The 20,038-nt window shown below is 37.6% G+C and overlaps 2 protein-coding genes across 3 annotated transcripts; both read left to right on the top strand.

Annotated features, from left to right (window-relative positions):
* The first annotated feature begins 1,900 nt into the window (after nucleotides 1-1,900).
* On the top strand, nucleotides 1,901-10,101 carry LOC117655567 (pentraxin fusion protein-like). Its single transcript, XM_087873920.1, has 6 exons — nucleotides 1,901-2,067; nucleotides 2,527-2,577; nucleotides 3,661-3,946; nucleotides 6,723-6,877; nucleotides 7,615-7,659; nucleotides 9,299-10,101. Exons 1-6 carry the CDS (start codon nucleotides 1,968-1,970, stop codon nucleotides 9,901-9,903), a joined length of 1,242 nt encoding a protein of 413 aa, XP_087730046.1. The 5' UTR covers nucleotides 1,901-1,967; the 3' UTR covers nucleotides 9,904-10,101.
* Nucleotides 10,102-11,490: 1,389 nt separating this feature from the next.
* Nucleotides 11,491-14,316, top strand: APOLD1 (apolipoprotein L domain containing 1). 2 transcript variants are annotated; one of them, XM_060694600.2, is made up of 2 exons: nucleotides 11,491-11,521; nucleotides 13,541-14,316. In XM_060694600.2, exons 1-2 carry the CDS (start codon nucleotides 11,519-11,521, stop codon nucleotides 14,240-14,242), a joined length of 705 nt encoding a protein of 234 aa, XP_060550583.2. In that variant the 5' UTR covers nucleotides 11,491-11,518; the 3' UTR covers nucleotides 14,243-14,316. The 2 variants fall into 2 exon arrangements, with proteins under 2 accessions (XP_060550583.2, XP_034259686.2); XM_034403795.2 differs by having other exon boundaries at nucleotides 11,493-11,521; nucleotides 13,544-14,316.
* The last annotated feature ends 5,722 nt before the right edge of the window (nucleotides 14,317-20,038 follow it).

Genomic DNA, 20,038 nt, shown 5'->3' with positions numbered 1-20,038 from the left:
GATTTGTTTAATGGTCCACTGTTTTATTATTTGTCTGTCTAAAATAATCTCAGAAGTTTTCTCCAACACCAAGGTTCAAAAGCATTGATGCTCTTCCTTTTCACTATCCTCCTATTAATATCTAAGTCATTAGTATATAATTAGAAAGAAAAAGAACAAGAAATCTACAAAAACCAGTAAGTCTTCCAGAACAACATTGATATGCTCAATATTCCTGTCTCCTATTTTCCCCCCAACAACAACCCTGGATTGTGCTGACATAAACTGACTGACCCAAAATCACCCTGTAAAACCTGGGCATTTTACAGCCCACAGGTTACTTCTGGCTCTTTGGCTATCCCTCTCTGGTCTGTGGTGGTGGTGGGAATGAGGCATTGGTAGGGAGTGGGGCATCAGAGGATGGGGCATTGGAAGGTGGTGGTGTGGGGCAGCGGCAGTGGGCCTCCACAACAGACCCAGTTTCTTAGCTAACCTGCGGTTCTAAATGTTCATCCTTTGCTATCTGTACTTATGGAACCGACTGCAGATTCAACTACCAAAATTAGCTGAATTTCAAGCACCTATGCCTGGTACCTGCAGACAGCTGTCATGATGGAGGCTCATTTATGTTTGCTGTTCCGTAACCTACTCTCTATTTTGAGAGACCCTGAATTCTAGGGCTTTTCTCCACTTGTATCTAATATCAGCTTAAACTTGTCCTTTAACAATAATGGGGGACACGAAATATGCTGTTTATAGTTTTCGGCAAACTCAGGATGAATGAATCACCCTTCAACTCAACAGTAGAAGGCCTATAATCAGTGGTGAAAGTCAGACGGTTCTATCCGGCTCAGGCGAACCAGTAGCGCTAGCGGCAGGAGGCTCCGCCCACCTACCCGGATGTCATCACGCCTGTTTTTTACCCTCTGCGCATGCACAGAAGGCTCTGTGCATGTGTGGAGGAGGCGCATGCTCACTTTTGCAAACCAGTAGCAAAGGTAAGTGAATTTCATCCCTGCCTATAATGTTTTAGTGGAATAATGATCAAACTAAGTTACTCAGTGTCACCCAATTCCTGAAACCTTTAAGTGATTTCTGTAAAATAAATGCACTGTGATTCCTTGAGATAAACACTATTTCAAAAAGAAAATTATAATCTGTATTTTCTGACCTTGCCTTCCCAAACCATCCTGCCCTTTTAGGAAATAAACTAGCTAAGAGACATATGATATAATGGTTAAAATGCTAGGCTTGGAGAGGGGAAACCCAGGTTCTAGTCCTGTCTTAGGTATGGAGGCAGGGGTGAAATCCACTTACCTTTGCTACCGGTTCGCAAATGTGAGCATGCGCAGAGCCTTCTGTGCATGCACAGAGGGTAAAAAATGGACGTGATGACGTCCAGTGGGTGGGCGGAGTCTCCCACCACCAGCTCTACCGGTTCGCCCAAGCAGGATAGAACAGGCTGCATTTCACCACTGTATGGAGGGCAGTTGGCACTTGCCTCTCAGTTCTATCAGAAAACAAAACAACTTGTGGCATCATGTACTGAAACTTTGCCGTGTGACCTCTGCAGACACAGCCTAAAAGAAGAGGTCTGCCAATCAAAAAAGAGAAATGCTAAGAAAAATAGAAGAAAATAAACTATCCAAGTTTCTGCTGTATATAGAGAGCAGAGCTCTTATTTCTTTATGTATATGTATGTTAAATACTAGCTAATACTTTCTGCCTGGAATTTGTACAGTTGTCACTGTGTTCTGGCTATTCCTGTTCAGTCAATTACACCGTGGACCCATTAGATCTTTATTTTACTGGATAAAATACACTATTCAAGATCTTTCTCACCACTTAGAATTTCCCAGCCAGCAGGTGTGGTGTGGGTGTCTTGGCTTTCAAGTTTGGAGAACAGCCTTTGGAGAAAAAAAGATTGTCACTGAAATTAATGGATAAAGAAGAGAAAATCTCCTGAATGCTGCAGAAGACATGTTGAAATGTCTGCACAGTATTTGAAAAAGCTGGTAAAAGAAAACATGCTACCCAAAGTTGCAGTCTTGGTTATTGTAGCTCTCCATTGGCTTATCGCATGTAAATGTAAGTAGCAGAGTATCAATTACTTTGCTGGATAATTTAGGTTTTAATCCTAATTTCAGTACATGAAATCCAGCAAAGTTTATATGGCTCCTATTGGATTTAATGTCACATTTAAGGCTGCCACCTGAGGCACAATAACTGGGACTAAAATCCATTGAATCTGGTAAAATTTATATAGAGGCCTAGGAGGCTGGAAAAAGAAATATATTGGGTCATGTGGCACATAGCTAAGGTATTAGAAATCAGTTAATTATCTCTGTTCTGGATCTGAATGTATATATTTTTAGTAATAGCTGGTCGTATTTGGCTCTGCTGGTTTTGCAACACTGCTATTGACTTAAAAAGAAAAGATTTCTGCCTACTTTTCCTTGCCATTTTCTCTACTACTTTCGCTACTTTTCTGCCATCTCTACTAACTGCCATCTGCTTTTCCGATTAGTAAATTCTTCTTCTTTTTAGATGGTGCAGGCAGTGGGGCTATGGTAGAAGCTTCAATAATCCCAGTTGGAGGTAAATATAAACTCTTGGCGTGCATGATATATTTATTTATAACTAAATGCTTCCCTATCCTATTTGTCTGTGATATTATATATTGTTATTGCAGCAATATAGACAAAATTATAGATATATTTTAAATCTCTCTCTGTTTTTGATTAGAAACCATCTGTCTGACTTTGATTAATCTAAAATAACTAAGGAAGGTTGATTTGTCTGTTTTTTATTTCCTGCCTTTATTATTTTTACAAATAACTCAAGGCGGTGAACATATCCAACACTTAAAAATAAGGCAGGGAGTTATGCTGCTAAAACATTCTTGAATGAGGAAATGTTCTCCATCGCCTAGAATCCAGATAGAGTACAAGAGAAAATCTCCCTTCACCAGCAATCAGCTTCCTCCCCCCACCCCACCTTAGGCTCCAGTTTTCCTTTTTTTTTAAACAAAGACACCAAATCCAAATGGGTATTGCAAAATGGAACTGGATTACAAACTTAAATCTGGAATATCCAAGAAAATAAATATTTTTATTTGATTGCAAGGCACAAAGTAGGGATTAGCAAGAAAAACTGAACTATAACCAACTATCTGAAACCAAGATCTACTTTACTAATTTATAAACAAACAAGGTAGACTGATAATTGAAGGAAATAACAAAAATCAACTTGTAGCACTGAACAGGTTTTCTGCAACTAAAACAAAAGTTCCCTGTCAGCTTTTTCCTTGCTGGTTGCCTTTCTCCTAAAGTTTGCTGGCTAAATCCTCAGGTCCTTGAACCCTGTCACTTCACTGTCACTAGGGAATACAATAGCTGTTATTGGGAAATACTTGAAGCTCTGCACCGCCCATCAAGTTAATTGCTCAAAATTAAGATGCAGGATCCCAGGCTGGGAATGGCACAATTAGATAATTTCCATTGAGGATAAAGTACTAGTAAAAACTGAAAACTACGGTAGTCCTACAATTTCCATCACCCTTACTAGATGATACTAAGAGATTATATTCTAATACATCAATTGTGTGTCTCATGTTATTAGATGCTCTCTTGTTTGCTTTTGCATTAAATAAATGTACCATTGTCTCTATTTCCATGCCAGATCCTAATGTAGCAGTGGGAAAACTATCATCTCAGTCTAGTACATTTGAAGAAAAAGGGGAGTCAAGGAAGGCCATTGATGGATCCCTGGCAAATATCTACACAAATGGAGATTGTACTCTGACAAAGAAGGATTTTGAACCCTGGTGGATGGTAGATTTGATTTCAGCCTTTCAGGTATCTGCAGTAGTGATCACAAACAGAGGAGATTGTTGTGAGTCACGGATACAAGGAGCTGAGATTCTGATTGGAGATTTGCCGCAGAAGGGCGGCACAATGAATCCCAGGTACTGGCACAATACAATATTGTCCTCTTAAGTGTGTTAATGAGAAATATGTCTTACTGAATCTTAAATCCAAGCATTTGTGTGAATAAACCCAATTGAAGCTTTCGTAAGACATGTAATTCACAGTAATTTAGGAAGATTTAGATTTCTTGTTCTGCGAAATGGAGTGTTGCAGAATGTGGCATTACAACATTATGCTTAAGTAGCAATTTTAGGAGGAGAGACATGTTAGTCTATGGTGGCAAAAAAATCAGAGGGAGTTTGGTACAATCTTTTCTGACTAACATTTTTTTAAAGGACATACACTTTTATGATCTGCAGCTCACTTCATAAGATGCATAGAGTGGCTTGACTGACAAAGGGTTGTATATTGTATCCCATGAGCCAGTGGTGGGTTGCCCCCGGTTCGCAAGAACAGGTAGTAAAACCGGCAGGAGGCTCCACCCACTGACCTGGACGTCATCATAAGCGATCTGCGCATGTGCAGAAGAGTGCACGTGCGAGTACAATGCAAACCGGTAGTAAAGGTAAGTAGAACCCACCCCTGCCATGAGCCCACATTCTGCCCCTTTCAAAGTAAATGTGGTTCTTTGAGACTTTGAAACAAATTCTAATCCACTTCCTATAATGAGTAAAAATGAGTGTTATAGTACCGTACAACTTTGTAGCATGATATGCACAACATAGTTGCAAAATATTGGAAGTATTTCAGGTTTTCTCTGTGTCTTTTCAATAGAGTCCTTGACTTACAACTGTAATAGAGCTTGCCCATCATGGTCATAAGTCATGACAGTTGTAAACTGAGTCACCCACATGATGGACCCAATTTTATGACTTTTTTGTGGCAGTCATTAAGTGAACCAATGTACTGGTTTTGCTGAAAACTGGTAAATGCCAGTTTTTGGCCAAACTCTCATAAAATGCAGTCACATGACAATGCAAATGGCCATAAATGAGGCCTAGTTGAGCACCCAAAACAATTATTTTAAGTAATTTTCTTGGCCTGTAAATTGTAAGTCCACTTTTGATACCATCTCTATCTTGTTATCTAAAATTTGTTCTATATCTGATATTTCAATGATAACATCTTTTGGACATAGTCTATCCTTAGAAGCAGACATCATTATAGACATTGTTGATGGCTATTTTCTGATTCCATTCTTCAAAAGTCTTCTTCAATATATTCATTATTAGAAAGTTTTCAACATTTTTCAGGTTATAAATTGTTCCTCTAAACTTTAGCCTCATCTAGTGTCCAGTTTTTGAATTCATGAAATTACTTGTTTTGTTTTGTAAAAGCCTAAAGAGAATTTATTTCCAGCTAGCAGCTGTTTGTTCTTTATAATTAATTCCAAAATCTTATAAAAGTTTCAATATTTCAATTTTATCTGCTCCCTTAGCCCATTCATAACTTTCTAAAATCAAAAACTTATTTAGCATTTTGCTGCTTATTTCAGATTCTTTAAATTCTTAAGATTAGCATTAAATTTTTCTTTCGTTTGTGATCCTGCATTTTAATCATCCTGCATTTTCAGATTTGTCAGTCCATGGAGCTTTAATAGCTTACTAGTTAATGAGCAATTTTTGAAATGATTAGAAAGTGAGATTTGTGAACTTAAAAAGTGTTGTTAAGTGTTTAAAAGTGTTTACAAGAGCTGCAAGCAAGATAGTGGTAATCGCATCATCTTCTGGCACTCACACCAGTGGAAAACAGCTGTCCTTTGATCTTATGAGGAGCAGCCTTCCTCACTTATCCTCTCGTTATGTGGGAATATTCCAGGGAACCATTTTATTACCCAGTTTCTTGGTCTTTGCTACAGCCGGCCATCTTCAGTTTGCCATACCTCCCCTGGAAATCCCAATTAAACTTCCCTTCTAATGCTTGACATGCAGCTACATCCACTGCCTGCTCTCGACACCACTGTGTAATCCAGACATAGCACTTTTCAGGTATTTAGCAGTCATCCAGACATCTATAGTCACATCTGTAGCTATAGTTCTAGCTAGGCATGGCTGTTTTCAAAATACTGCATTTCATTACTGATTATTTTCATCTCTTTTTGTCAGTTAGCATTCGAAGAGGCTCAGTTTTTACTATGTATTTTTTGACTCAAGCCCTTTTTCTTATTTCATTTTGTCTTTATTTCTGGAAAACTTGAAGTTTTTCCTAAACTCACCCTTTCGTTAGATGTTGCATTTTGATTGAATGAAGATCCAAATTTTTTTTTTTGTGTATTACTTAAATTTTTAATTACTACTTAAAACATTACGTTGAGCTGAACATTAATAAACTGCAATTGTTTTTGGAGAGGTTAAATATTTTGAAGCTGGGTTAAATAATAAATAGGTACTAATCAATGTTTGGTCAGTGCACCAATGTATCTAAAACTTACCCTGTGGTAAAATGGATAGCCAATAAATTTAATAAATAAATAAAATTTCAACGTGAATTAGTGCATCTGCAGTAAAATGTAACTAATTTACAAGTCAATGGAAAGATTGCCAATCTATACCATCTATACCATCATAATAATTTATTCTACTTGCTCCAGAAACAAAAGAATTGCAAAGTATAGTTTTACAAGGACCAACATTGGGAGAACAGAGATTACTAGCAGATATGTAATTATGGCAGATACAGTATAGTTCCCCATCCGTTCTGAGAATCTTGTGGAAATCATGCCATGAATGTTGATAGGGCTCACACATCAAACTCAGGGACTCAGATTCATGTTGCGCCAGTCTGCAGTTCAATAACAATCTGGCCCCTTGGCAGGTGTGCTACAATCAACAGCATGGAACGTGGGGAAACAATGTCATTTAACTGTGCAGGCATGCAAGGACAATACGTGACCATCACAATCCCCGGGAGATATGAATACCTAACAGTCTGTGAAGTGCAGGTGCTTGCATATCCATGGCTTCGTATCGGTAAGTATCAGACATCAGACATCTAATGTAAGAAAAATGTAGACTAAGATGCACATACCGACAGCATTAATTTAATTTAATTTAATTAATCGTATTTCTATGCTGCCCAACTCCCAAGGGACTCTGGGCGGCTTACAACAAAAATGATACAAACAATGAACATAAAAAATTGATGGTTGCCTGTTTTGTTGCGATAAGAAAAGTGCATTCTTGTATTTATGGGGTGATCAGCAGAATAGCAAAATAATCAGACAAACAGAAAGATAATCTAGTGTTTCACAACATCTTTCACTTCATGGAAAAGGAGGTGAAAGTTATAGAGTTAATAAATATTCAAGTAGTAGGGGCTGCATTGCAACAGTGGGGGTTTACTGGTCTGAAGGTGTAACTCTTAGCTATCCTGAAGCTGCACTATAAAATGTACCAGGAAAATGGCTAATTAGAGAAGTATCTACTTTATTTTTGAAAAAAAATATGATCAGAAGAGGGGACTTTTAGGAGTCAAACTGCCTGCAATGCTTATTTTGAGGGGGGAGGGGGAGGGAGAGGTGAAGAGAGAGATGAGAGGGAAGGGAGATATTTTTTCATGAGGGTGGGGTAAGGCACCCTTTTCCACATCCCTTTTACATCCTCTTTCATTTCCCAGTAGGCCAAAGTAGTGATACTGTCAAATCTTATGGTGAATATGAATCTTTCATTCTTGAATATTAGAAATTCAGACATTTCATTTCTTACAGTTCATGGAGGAAGGAGTCCTGTTCTAGACAGTGACACTGACTCAGGTATGTGAGAAGTCATCATGCCTTTGCCCAGATGTATCCACATGTACAATTACGGCATGTGGTTGAATACAGAAGTCACAGGGTGAGGATAGTAACTGAATGTCCCTGATTTGCTTTGTCCTGACTGATGTTTGGCTGGAAAGACGCAAAACAAGTATCAGATAAAAAAATGAGGCAATATGTTACTGCTGCTGCTGCTGCTTTTTGTCTCAGGGCCTTTCAGACTAATTCATTGAAAGTGAAATAATAGAGGAACGGGACAGTGATAGAGACAGAAGTAAACAATGAATCATTTTTATACACACATATATGTTTGAACACCCTAATAAAAGTTATTTAGAGGATACAAAAGGGGAATAAAGATACAAAAAAAATTTAACAAGAGAGAGCAGTTATATAATAGTTATTTGATTTATATTTCACCCCAATCAGAAAATACTGTTAGCAAAAATGCAATACAGCATCCATGGAAAAAGGCTAAAAACAATCAAATCATATCCCACTGTTATTTACACTACCTGATGACATCAGCTCAACCCTCCATGACTCTCCAAAGTAACTTTGTTTTTAACAATTTAAAGAAAGTCTGTAGAGTAAGGAGGGATTGAATTTCTGAGGTTCAAAGTGTCAGCATACCCCTAATGAAAGTACCTCTATGAATTCTTCCCTACCTCTATCTTTTAAAAATGTGTAGAATCACAAGGTGGTTCTGAGATGTTCAATTTGAATATGTTCAAGTGGGCCAAAATTGGGTAGAAAATATTGTCCTGTCATCATATACCAACCCCAACCCCCACCCCCAAGCACTTTAATTATACTTGAAGCTAATAGAAACCAATGTAGGGCACGGGTGCAGTGTGCTCATGTTAGAGTGTCCATCAGGAACTGGGCTGATGTGTTCTGGACAGGCAACCTCATGTACTGCATGCAATAGTCTAGTCCAAATGAGAGATGATAAGAAAGAGAGTCACTGCCATGATAGTTTGTCACTCCAGGTATGGCTGCAATTGGTATACAATTGGTATACAAACTGAAGTTAGGTAGGAATAGAATAGAAATAGAAATAGAAATAGAATAGATTAGATTAGATTAGATTAGATTAGATTAGATTAGAATAGAATAGAATAGAATAGAATAGAATAGAATAGAATAGAATAGAATAGAATAGAATTTTTTTATTGGCCAAGTGTGATTGGGCACACAAGGAATTTGTCTTGGTGCATATGACCTCCCTGGCCAGATTTTCACTTGCCCATCTAGCAATAGCTGTTACTCTAGAAAGACCCTTCTTCCTTCAAGATAGTACCATTCCATGAAGAACAACACTTGAGACATTGAAGAACTTTAATGAACAAATTAGTAGCTCTATCTTGCTTGGGTAGAATTTTTGGTTTTTATACCTGCTCAGTCTACAGACATTGTGTCTTGATATTGACAGCATCTCCTCTCTACCCCAGAGTAATAATGTACAGATAGGTATCAGTCGATTGTTGCTAACCATACCTATATAATATATAATGGTTTTCATAACGTATGCTAATTATTGTAGTATGTAAGATATAGCTCTGTGATAACACCTAAGAAAAAACACTGATTTAGTGTGCTTCTTGAAAGGTCATGAAAATGTTCTGTCTTCTAGGTCTACAAGGCAGAGTTCTGAGTTTTCCCAATGAATCAAAAGACAGTTTTGTGATCATATCCCCAATGCAGCCTTTCAATTTGATGGAATTCACACTCTGTATGAGGATTGCAGTAGAGTATTTAGATGAACACGAAATAATTCTCTTCTCCTATCATTCTCAAAGGGATGAATTGAGAGTCTTGCGTGAAGCAATGGGCCACTTTGGTTTACACATGGGGGGTAGGAGTGTGAGGTTTGCCCTTCCTGATCTCAGCCCTTTGGGGAGCCACATCTGTGTCACCTGGGAGTCAGTATTTGGCCTTACAGCCTTTTGGATGAATGGAAAAAGTAGTATCCGAAAGGTGCATAATATGGGACACATTCTGCAAGCAGGTGGCACAGCAATGCTTGGACAAGATCAAGGGGCACAAAATATGTCTGATCAGCAAAAGCCACATTTTGTGGGAGAAATAACAGATCTCTACATGTGGGATTATGTACTAAAATCACATGACATACAGAAAGTTTTCCAGGCCCATGAGTTTCCCAGAGGAAACATCTTTGACTGGAAAATATTGTCATATAAAATTAGAGGTAATGTGATGGTATTGCCTAAAGGCTAATAATTCTTTGTGTACACATAAATATGTATGGAAATACTATCATACTGCATTGGGCAGCAAGCAAATAAGCAATACTGGTATGATATCTAAGATGTTGAAACTAGTGAGCATTTTGTCCTTAGTTTGTAACTGTTCATGTTGAAATTCCTTGAATTAACCCATGAAAATATAATAAATAAAATTCTCTTAATGAATAACAAATTTGAAAAAGCGTATTTTTCTTTCTCATTTGATATGGCCAACTAAAATATAAAAAGACATGTCTGGTGTCTGGAGGCTGGCACAGTTTAAGGAAAAATGCAAATGGCTATAAATGTGGTCCAGTTGCTAGGCACCTGAAGCACAGTCACAGGGCCGCGGGTCGGGGGGGGGGAATGGGGGGCAGTTTGTCATAACTTCAAACAATTGCTAAGCAACTGATCATAAGTCAAGGACTTTTTGTACTTGATGATCAATCTGCAGCTCTTCCTTCTGTCTCCCAAGGTCATTCCCAAATACTATTATACCCCTTCTTGGTTTTCAGAACACTGAAAAGTTGGTATCATCCACAAACTTAGCCAGCTCACTGCCTATCCTTAAGCCAAGGTCTGTTCTGAACATTTACAAGCAGTGGTCCCAACACAGATCTATTTCTTACTTTCCTCCACTAAAAGTTGCTCATTCATTCTTGCGGTTTCCTTTTCTGTGTTTTAGCTAGAACCAGTTTGGGGTAGTGCTTAAGGCATCAGGTAAGAAACCGGAGGACCCTGAATTCTAGTCCCATCCCTAACACAAAGCCAACTGGGTGATCTTTGGACCACTTTCTCTTAGCCCTAGAAAGGAGGCAATGGTAAGCCACTTCTGAAAAATCTTGCCAAGAAAATTGCAGAGACATGTCCTGGCAGTCTCCAAGAATGTTTTAGATAGTTAACAATAAGTGGATGAATCCTCTTTATCTCATGTCCACTAAGTCTGCCCCTTTGATGAGGAAAGTTGTCTAAGGCTTTTTGAAAATTTTCAAGAGTGGATATAATAGGTGCTTATATGCATTTTTGAAAGCTGGATAACTCTGGACCTGGTGTATCCCAGGCAATCAAAAGTAGCGCTCCCGTGACACGTTTTTCCTTCATCAAGGAAACAGAATTCAAGTAATCTGGAAGATTGGATGAGATCATTCTGTATTTTCTGAAAAGATTCTGCCAACTTAGTCACCTGCCTGGAAGGCACAGAGTCCCATAAAATGAAAGAATGATGTCACCAGTTATTTCAAGAAGAGGAAGGGTAGAGTCCTCCCCTTGGGAAATGACCACATTTGATTAGAGTCAGGAACAGTAGTGTGTATGTTTGTGAGTGTGTGTAGATGTATTTTAGAAAAAGTGAACACACAGTTTAAAGATGGTTTCCTGAATCTAACAGGAGCAGCACTTGTCTCCATAGTCAGTGTTCAGTGTCATATCCTTCTGAAGTCTCCAGGGGAAGGATGGTGTGTAGGGGTGCCAGGAAATGACAAATTTCTGGTCTGATGCAAAGCATTCCCACTGGAGCAAAGGGGGGAGGGGTTGTGGAAAGTATAAATAAAGCTGGTCCCAAAACAGCTTGAGAATTGTTCATGAGAATACCAGTCTGAGAGAAAACGATGGTAGGTGGAATGATTACTTTTTCAAACTTTGAAAACTTTTTGAATATTTTATCGAAGATACTTTTATCCTTACTTTTCTATGAAATAATTTACTTTACCTAAAAAGAATGCTAACTAACCCACTTAAGTAAGTGATTCTTCTTTTGCACTTTCTGGTCAGTGTTGACTCCTGGTGACTGCCTGAACTAAATCTTGCAGTTTTCTTGGCCAGATTTTTGGAAGTGGTTTGCCATTTCTTTCTTCCTAGGGTTGAGAAAAGTGAATGATCCAAGATCACCCTGCTAGCTTTATGCCTAAGACCGGACTAGAATTCTCAGTTTTCCAGTTTATAGCCCTGTGCCTTAACCATTACTAAATTGGTTCTCATTATTATTCTACTTTATTTTAAATTGACATTCAAAGGTATCCAGCAAATCTTCTGCAATGTAATGATGTCTTGGGTTGCAGTTTACTCTCTTGGACTTGGAAAGGAAGGGGAAGACTTTTTTTTGATATAAAAAATTGTTATTGTAAAATATAGAAAACTACTATCCTAGTTTTAAAAAGATAGTGATTAAACAGTGAATGTGACAAAAACTAAAAAAAAACCTATATAACAGAGTATGGTAAAAATTAATTCAGTCCTTAGGCTTATCATTAAATATAATTGACATGGAGACATACTACATCACCTTCTCAGTTTTAAACAGAAACTTTCAAAATCAAACTTGTATCCTGAATCCATTTCTTAAAAACGGGAGAGTAGACTTCTTTTCAATCACATAAATTTATCATTTTGCTGTGTCCCAAGTTTGAAAAAGCCAAAATATTTTATGAAATGATAAATTCTATATTTTTGGAATGTAATTCAACATCACAGTAAAACCCTTATATATATCACATATCTTTCTTTGCACTTGTGCTGGATCCCCATAATATCACTTTTGTTTAGTTCTTAGCCTAGGAATGAGACAGCTTTAAGTCTTAGCTACACTAGTGTTAAAATATATTCCCCACTCCTTTATTCTAATATTGTCCAAGGGCAACCTCAAAGTTATAAAAGGTTAATCTTCTAAATCCATTATCTTTGAGATGTGAGGTGAGTGGCAGAGACTGAAAGACAGGTGAATAAAGCATAGCATAGAGATTGATACTGGGGCTAGCAAATTTGATTCCTGTATAGTTTTCTACTGAGTCAAAGAAGGCTGAAGTATTTTCAAAGCTGGGGAAAAGTCATATGTTATGTACATGAGAAAGGTAAAGTCTAAAATAGATCATGTTTATTTTCACTTAGGGATATATGCTTCTCTTTCTGGTGATTTACAAAGGAGTGCAGTAGTTTCATAGCTCTCAAAGGATACTACGAAAAATAGTCTGAAAATTTTCATGGGAAAGCTTGCCAAGATTTTAGGAATTATTTTTAGAGGGCAATACCAGGGGTAAAATCCAGCAGGTTCTGACAGGTTCTGGAGAATCGGTAGCGGAAATTTTGAGCAGTTCGGAGACCCGGCAGTGGAAATTTTGAGCAGTTTGGAGAACCAGCAAATGCCACCTCTGGCTGGCCCCAGAGTGTGGTGGGAATGGAGATTTTTCAATATGCTTCTCCCAGCAGTGGGGAGGGAATAGGGATTTTGCAGTATCCTTCCCCTGGAGTGGGGTGGGAATGGAGATTTTGCAGTACCTTTCCCCTGCCACACCCACCAAGCCACACCCACAGAACGGGTAGTAAAAAAAAAAAATGGATTTCATCACTGGGTGATACCAAAACAAAACAAACAACAAAAAGTCTTGGAGCCATCAGGAGTTAAAGGGCAAGGGTTTAAATCTCACATTAAAATAGAAGAAAGGGATAGTTTTATAGAATGATTAAAAGCAAATTGCCACATTGCTGCCCTCTAGATATATTAGAATGGCAACTATCAAAATTCCTGGGCGGGGCAAACTTTGTTTAGGATTCCAGATAACACCTGTATGTCTCTTGGTCAAAGTATGAGATTGCCTTTCTTAGTGACCTCCTTTTATTTTCCCTTCTCTTCCAAGAAGATTATGGAGTATGGCGTTTTCCCCTTCAGTTTTGATCCTACATGTCGCTTCTACAACACACTGCTTGACCAGCAAAGCCGATTATGCAACCACATCAAGAAACTCCAAAAGATATTACAGAGACTCAGTAAACTGAACAGATGTTCTCTCATTGCACATCTAACAGGAAATTCTTTAAGCGCAGCAGGAGCAATTATGGCCATAGTGGGGCTGTCTTTGAGCCCTGCAACTCTAGGAGCCTCCCTCTTGGCTTCTGGGGTGGGTTTAGGAGTGGCGGCTGCAGGAGGGGCTGTTTCCATGACTTCAGACTTTTCTTTAGTGCTCTATAACTCCAAGGAGGTGAAAAAAGTACAGAAGATTGCACTGGCTTGTCACAATCAGATGAAGGAAACAATGAATTGCTTGGAGTTCCTGCACCGCAGTTGGAATCCCACCGACCCTTTCTTATTGCAGACTGAAAAAAATGCTTCTATTGCCCTTTATAATTCTGCCTGCTTCCTGGTGTTCTGCGGTCCTCAGGGCTTTCTGGTGCCTGAGCATATAGAAGAGGAGACAAAAGTGAGCCATATTCTACTTAAGGCAAAAATCCAGAAACTGGCCGAAAACCTAGAAGCCTGTGCAAGACACATGGATGAAATCTGCAAGCTTTTAGAAAGCAGGAAAGCATGTTCCTGGAGGACAAAAGGATTAGTATGTTGACATGGGATCAATGGTCAGAATGACTCTGCAGTAACATGAGGTCTTCTTGAAAAAATAAAACCTGGGCATAAAAATGCTGAATACTGGTACTGTAATTTAAAATTAGGATTTTATGTACCCAGGAGTTTTCTCTACACATTTCCTAGGATTTGCAATTATCTGCACTCTTTCTATTTTGTGTTTTTTTTTTTTGCTGATCAATGTAACATGCAGAAATCATGGTTGTATCAGTTATAGTCTATACTTTCAGCACATTTCAAGGGAAGTTGTTTGTCACAAAGCACCATACTTTGTGTTTTCTGGGCAGATAGCACAGTAAGCTGAACTTTCCTTAACACATGAAATTTCAATTAATGTTTCACAATAGGAGGAAAAAATAGGCGGGAATAATTTTCAAAGCTCTGACAGTAATTGTATTCAAATGCTCAAGGGGTCATGATGGAATATACCAGCATAGACAAAAATATTTGGTAAATCCAAAACCTGTTGAACTGTGAGAACCAGACAGATAAGCAAAGCCTACATATTTCTGTACTTCTCCTTATGATGTTCTCATAGCAGATGGAAATTTGCCCTACAAGTAGGGTTAGAACTGAATCATTCCTTTACTTTCGTTTCTAGACTTTACAATCTTTGTCTCATTTGTCATAGCTATCTTTCATGTACTCTTTTCACACATATGCCAGAATATCATGTAGTTTTACATTTATTTATATGGGCCAGTATTATTGAACTCTTTGTTTAAAAGAATAAGGACATTGTCAACACAAGATAAAATAAGATATTCTTCACTATATCTGAGCCAACATCTTTAAATTGCTTGAAGTCATTTTCTTTGCCAATAATTTCATTCAAAAGACATGATAAAGAAGCCAGCTAAAAACTAGGTTGTAAACCAAGATTTTTTTCCCCAAAATTCTGTTAACATTTCATGTGAAGGATTATTTTTAAGATATCATCTCCCTATGCATTTATATTCAGAAACATTTTACTAGAATGTGCAAAAATAATTTTTTAAGAAAAGCCTTTGCAGATTGAATCTTTTGATAAAAACTGTTCTGTGTTCACTAACTTCACTGTAAAAATTAAATGCTACTTTTTACTTAATTGATTAATCATCAGTTTTGTATCTTCAAAATATTGTTGAATAGAAGGCTAGGAAGAAAAAAAACCTAAAGCAAAGATGGTGAGAAGCTTTCCTCAAAGACTTTTTCACAATTGAAAAGCTAGTTAGCCAAACATTTTTCTTTCTTTTTCTTTTTTCCATTTCTTTCACAAAGGATAAGGCATGCTGGGATCAAGAGTTGAGCTGTTGTTTTGTAATTGGATACTGTAACCTTCCATCATCTTATTATGTTTGAAATTCATTTAACATACAAGAAACTAAGATTCAGCTGTCCTGATGGAAAAACTAAGAATTACTTGGGATTGATTTATGCACGTTAGAGAACTTCTTCTTCACACATCTATACATATTCATGCAAATCATTTCGTAGTAATAGAGCTCCCAAATCTGGACACCAGACAGGGTCAACTGAAGATTTGCAGTCCAAATCTGGTAGTAGTACAACCTCCCCCCACCTCCCCCCATATCCCTGCAAGTAGATGTCAGTTCTGTAAACCTTTTCATGTGCTACTGGAAATTATTGCGTAGGATGTGATAAATTTGGAACCAGACTCCCTGAAAGAGAAAGAATGAGAGAAAAAAAAATGACCATACGTGTTTTTCAGAAGAATGAGAAAATGTTTCGAAGTATACATATAAGCTTAATTCTCATCCAGATGTTGTGTTTTGAGCAATACCATTTTACAGAGCAAGTTTAGGTTTTATGCAATTGAATGATTTCTCCTGTCTCTACAAATAAGAACAAGAGCTCACAACACGACAAACTTGTCCTGAAATGCCTGCCTTCTTTAGGCAGTGGTTTTATTTTCGTATTGGGGAGCATTCAGTCATATGTGTCCAAAGACACAGCTTGGGCTTATCGGTAGTGAGAACTAAGCCATCAGGCTGTCAGATCCAAAAATGATGTGATGTTTCTCATTTATTTCTGTATCAGTAAGGAGTATCTTGGGAGATCTCAAGTTCCTTAAGTGATGGCAATGAAGGAATTTAAATGCATGAGAGCCAAAGGATGTGAGTGTAAGGTATATTTTGTGAAGACCTTATAGCAAATCTGACATATTCTTTGCATGTCTGTCTTTGTGGGAAAGGAAAATGTGCCCATTATGATCTTTGGGTCACTTTAGTCATTATAAAATCAAGAAACATATTCTACAGAATCCTAATGCGGTATAAAAATCAGAACAAGTATGAAATTATTTTGTTATCCGTTATTTATATTATTTCTCCTCAATTCTTAAAAAGTCTACTTCAGAAATAGCAACTCCCTAAACATCTCAATGGATTCAGGAGATTTGGAAAAATAATTATGATAACTGGTATTATTTTCTTCATCTTCAAATATACAAATTCAGCAGAAATTATCAGTGGGGTAAAGTTCCATGATCATAATAATATAATCCTAGTTCTTTTAATCTAAGCTCTCTTCTGCTCTTCTACACATCTTCTGAGAACACTTATTATAAACTTAAATGCTTCATATTATGACTTATTGGTTAAACAATTAACCAAGTGAGATCTCAAAGGTCTACCTGCTATTTATGCAAGTAATACTTTGCCACATACTAAACAGACACTTCAGATACTGATGCAGTACTGTAGCTGAAATTCAGATCAAGAACACTGTGATCTGTGAGCTCCTGGGGCTAATGGATCTGAGTTTCAAAAATCAGCATGGCTACTAGATAAAAGCAGAGAGCTAATGCTTTCTGCACTTCTTTGCTGCCGTCTAGATTCTTGAAGTCCAGATCTTGTAGCCCTAGGATTTCCAGATGACTACTAACCAAGCAGCCTCTTTCGCATTTGTTAAACAAAATGCTGCATTGGTCTGCTCATTTAATTTGCAACAGCCACACGTTATGTTAGTGGCATACACTTTGAGGGAGGGAGATGGTTGTAATTGAATGCAGCCAATGGTGGCACTAGTTTCACTATAAACTTTCACCATTAATGAAAGATGAGGATGACCAGAATAGAGTGAATGTATTTATCTCCCTTCTGTGCTTTGTATTTTCAAGCACCTAAAGAGTGCAACTGAATAAGCAAACATGAACTAAAAGCCTGAGAAGGGAAACACGTATCACGGATCTAGAAATCTAACAAGATACAGTATATTTCTGATGCCACATTGCATTGCATAAACACTAGTATCACATGCTCCTATGGATTGTTGACATACATAAGAGATTCCAAAGTTATACAAAGGACAGATAATATGACAAACAGTTTATACTGCCATGTAAAAATGCCTAAAACAGGTCTAATGCAAATTTCTTGGAGATCTAATCCAGCATAAGGAAGAAAAATTCAAAGGAAAGGTGGATGTTGTAGATTTTTGAAGTATTGTATGTGAAAAAAGAAACTGACCAAGAATGAACAAAGAAATCAGAAAGATTATGTAAGTAGAAAGATTCATTAAGAAAAATGGAAAATAAAGGAAAAAACTCTACAGATAAGGCTGCCAGGTGACTATATGGGTCTCCTTTTTGAATAATGATAATCCATTAACGGTTGGTGGATGTTTAGTCACTGTATATGTTACCACTTCAATTTTTTGTTTGCAAATATTGTAATCTGGCAAGTGTTGCAGAAATGTGGCAAAAATAAATCTTTCATATTTATAACTGATAAATTGGTGACAATATTATTTGTAACTATACAGCGACTGTGAAGCTTGGACTTTAAGAAAGTCCACAAGTTTGTTTGGATTTCTTAACATATTTCCTGCTCTTATACAAGAAGAGGATATGGCACTGTGAGATACCAGCAACTAATGATGCAGGTACGTCATAGTTCTTCAGTGGTCACGCACTTAGCTAGGATGGGCTCTCCCCTCCCCCCACCATTAACTGGGAAAGTATTCATGCTATGAATACACTTCCTGATATGTTTTAGCCTACGTGAACTCCCTGCACAGCATATTTCCTGGTCACATGAGAGATCTGAATTTGGGAGCAGAGAGAATTGTTGTATATATAACACATGAAAGTATGACTTCTAAATGAATAAAACACACTGTATAAGGAATGCTGCTAATCTCTGTTTGTAGGATAGGCACTTAAAAAGTGCTACACCATCTCAACTTGGATAATAAAGAACAAAAATAAGAGGCTAAAATCTCAGATGAGTTTTTTTCCGAGTTAAGAGTAAAGGAGGCATGTAAATAAGGCAGTTAAAATGAGAAACATTTGTAAAAGTCACATTCGGATCTATGACAACTTGTGATCACTAGGTCTATCAGTTTTATAAATCCTTGACAAATTACACGTGCATTGTAAGTATATACAATAAACACACATATTAGAATAAAACTGCTTTGATCTGAGAGCTGTTTTTATAGTCTTTTACTAAAGCTTGCATGAAAGCTGGCTAGGTGTCCTTGGTCAGTCACTTTCTCTCAGCCCAACTCACCTCATAGGATTGTGGTTGTGGGCAAAAAAGGAGGGCATAGAACAGTGGTGGGTTGCCCCTGGTTCGGATCGGTTCACAAGAACCGGTAGTAAAACCAGCGGGAGGCTCCGCCCACCGCCCCGGATGTCATCATCGGCAATCTGCGCATGCGCAGAAGCAAGGCTCATGCACGAGCGAAGCAAGTGCGGGCACACGATCCCGTTGCGAACCGGTAGTAAAAGTAAGTAGAACCCACCCCTGGCATAGAAGTATTAGGTATGTTCACTACCTTGAGTTATTTATAAAAATTATAAAGGCAAGAAACAAATTAATAAAATGGGAGCTATTTTGATGTAGTGGCAAAGGTAGTGGACTAGAAACCAGGAGACTATGAATTTTAATTCTCTGATAAGCATAAAAGCTGACTGGATCATTTATATGTAACATTTCTACTTGGTAGTTCCAGTGAAGGAACTACCAATTCAGATAAACAATGAACAACAGATTAATCAAGGAGACACTAAAAACGCTCCCACCAGTACTGACAAGGTGAGCCATTTGTATAAACAGAACAAACCCCACTCCCTTCTAGCACAGATGTTACCTAGTTAAGTAATGAAAACAAGCTGAGAGCACCAAGGATCCTACATTTCTGCCGTATGCACAGCAGCCAGAACTATCCTTCTCTTTTGACTTGGGATAAAAACTTTACTGTTCCTAAGTGTAAGTCCCAATAAATCCAAATAGATTTGATAATTCAGAATAAATTTATTTAGTATTTACTCCTTTAGCAGTTTTTATCTTAAACTAGCAGAACGCATATCTAGGCTTAAGAAAAACTTTATGAAATATCAAACAGTTGCTCATTTTGGGGAAATAAATGTTTATACAATACCATTTCATAATTTTCTAGATGTTATGGAAAATGCAAGACTATACACTGCAGCAGCTTCCTTTACATGTATATAATTTTTTTAAGTCATCAAATTTTTGAGTCAGACATCAGCTAACAGTTTTGTTTCACTTCACTTGACCAGATCTAATAAAGGGCTTTATTTAAAAGTTTGCTTCTCTGGGTTTAGCTTTAGGAAGCATTTCTTTTTTTACTGTACTTAGCTCTACACTCCATACCTTCCCCAGGATCTCTTGGCAGCGGTCTTTAGGATCAGTAGTGTTTTGTATTGAAACACTCAAGAGCCTTCCACAGAAGCTTTGGGCAACGGGAAAAGAGATTATAAGAATTAGGCGCCTCTTTTTCTATATCGAGAACTCCGATTTCCATT

The sequence above is a fragment of the Pantherophis guttatus genome, chromosome 7 (genome assembly GCF_059756535.1).
Source record: "Pantherophis guttatus breed Tessera chromosome 7, ASM5975653v1, whole genome shotgun sequence".
In the NCBI taxonomy this organism is placed as follows: domain Eukaryota; kingdom Metazoa; phylum Chordata; class Lepidosauria; order Squamata; family Colubridae; genus Pantherophis; species Pantherophis guttatus.
Note: the sequence above shows the minus strand (reverse complement) of the source record. Positions and strands in the feature narration are given on the sequence as shown.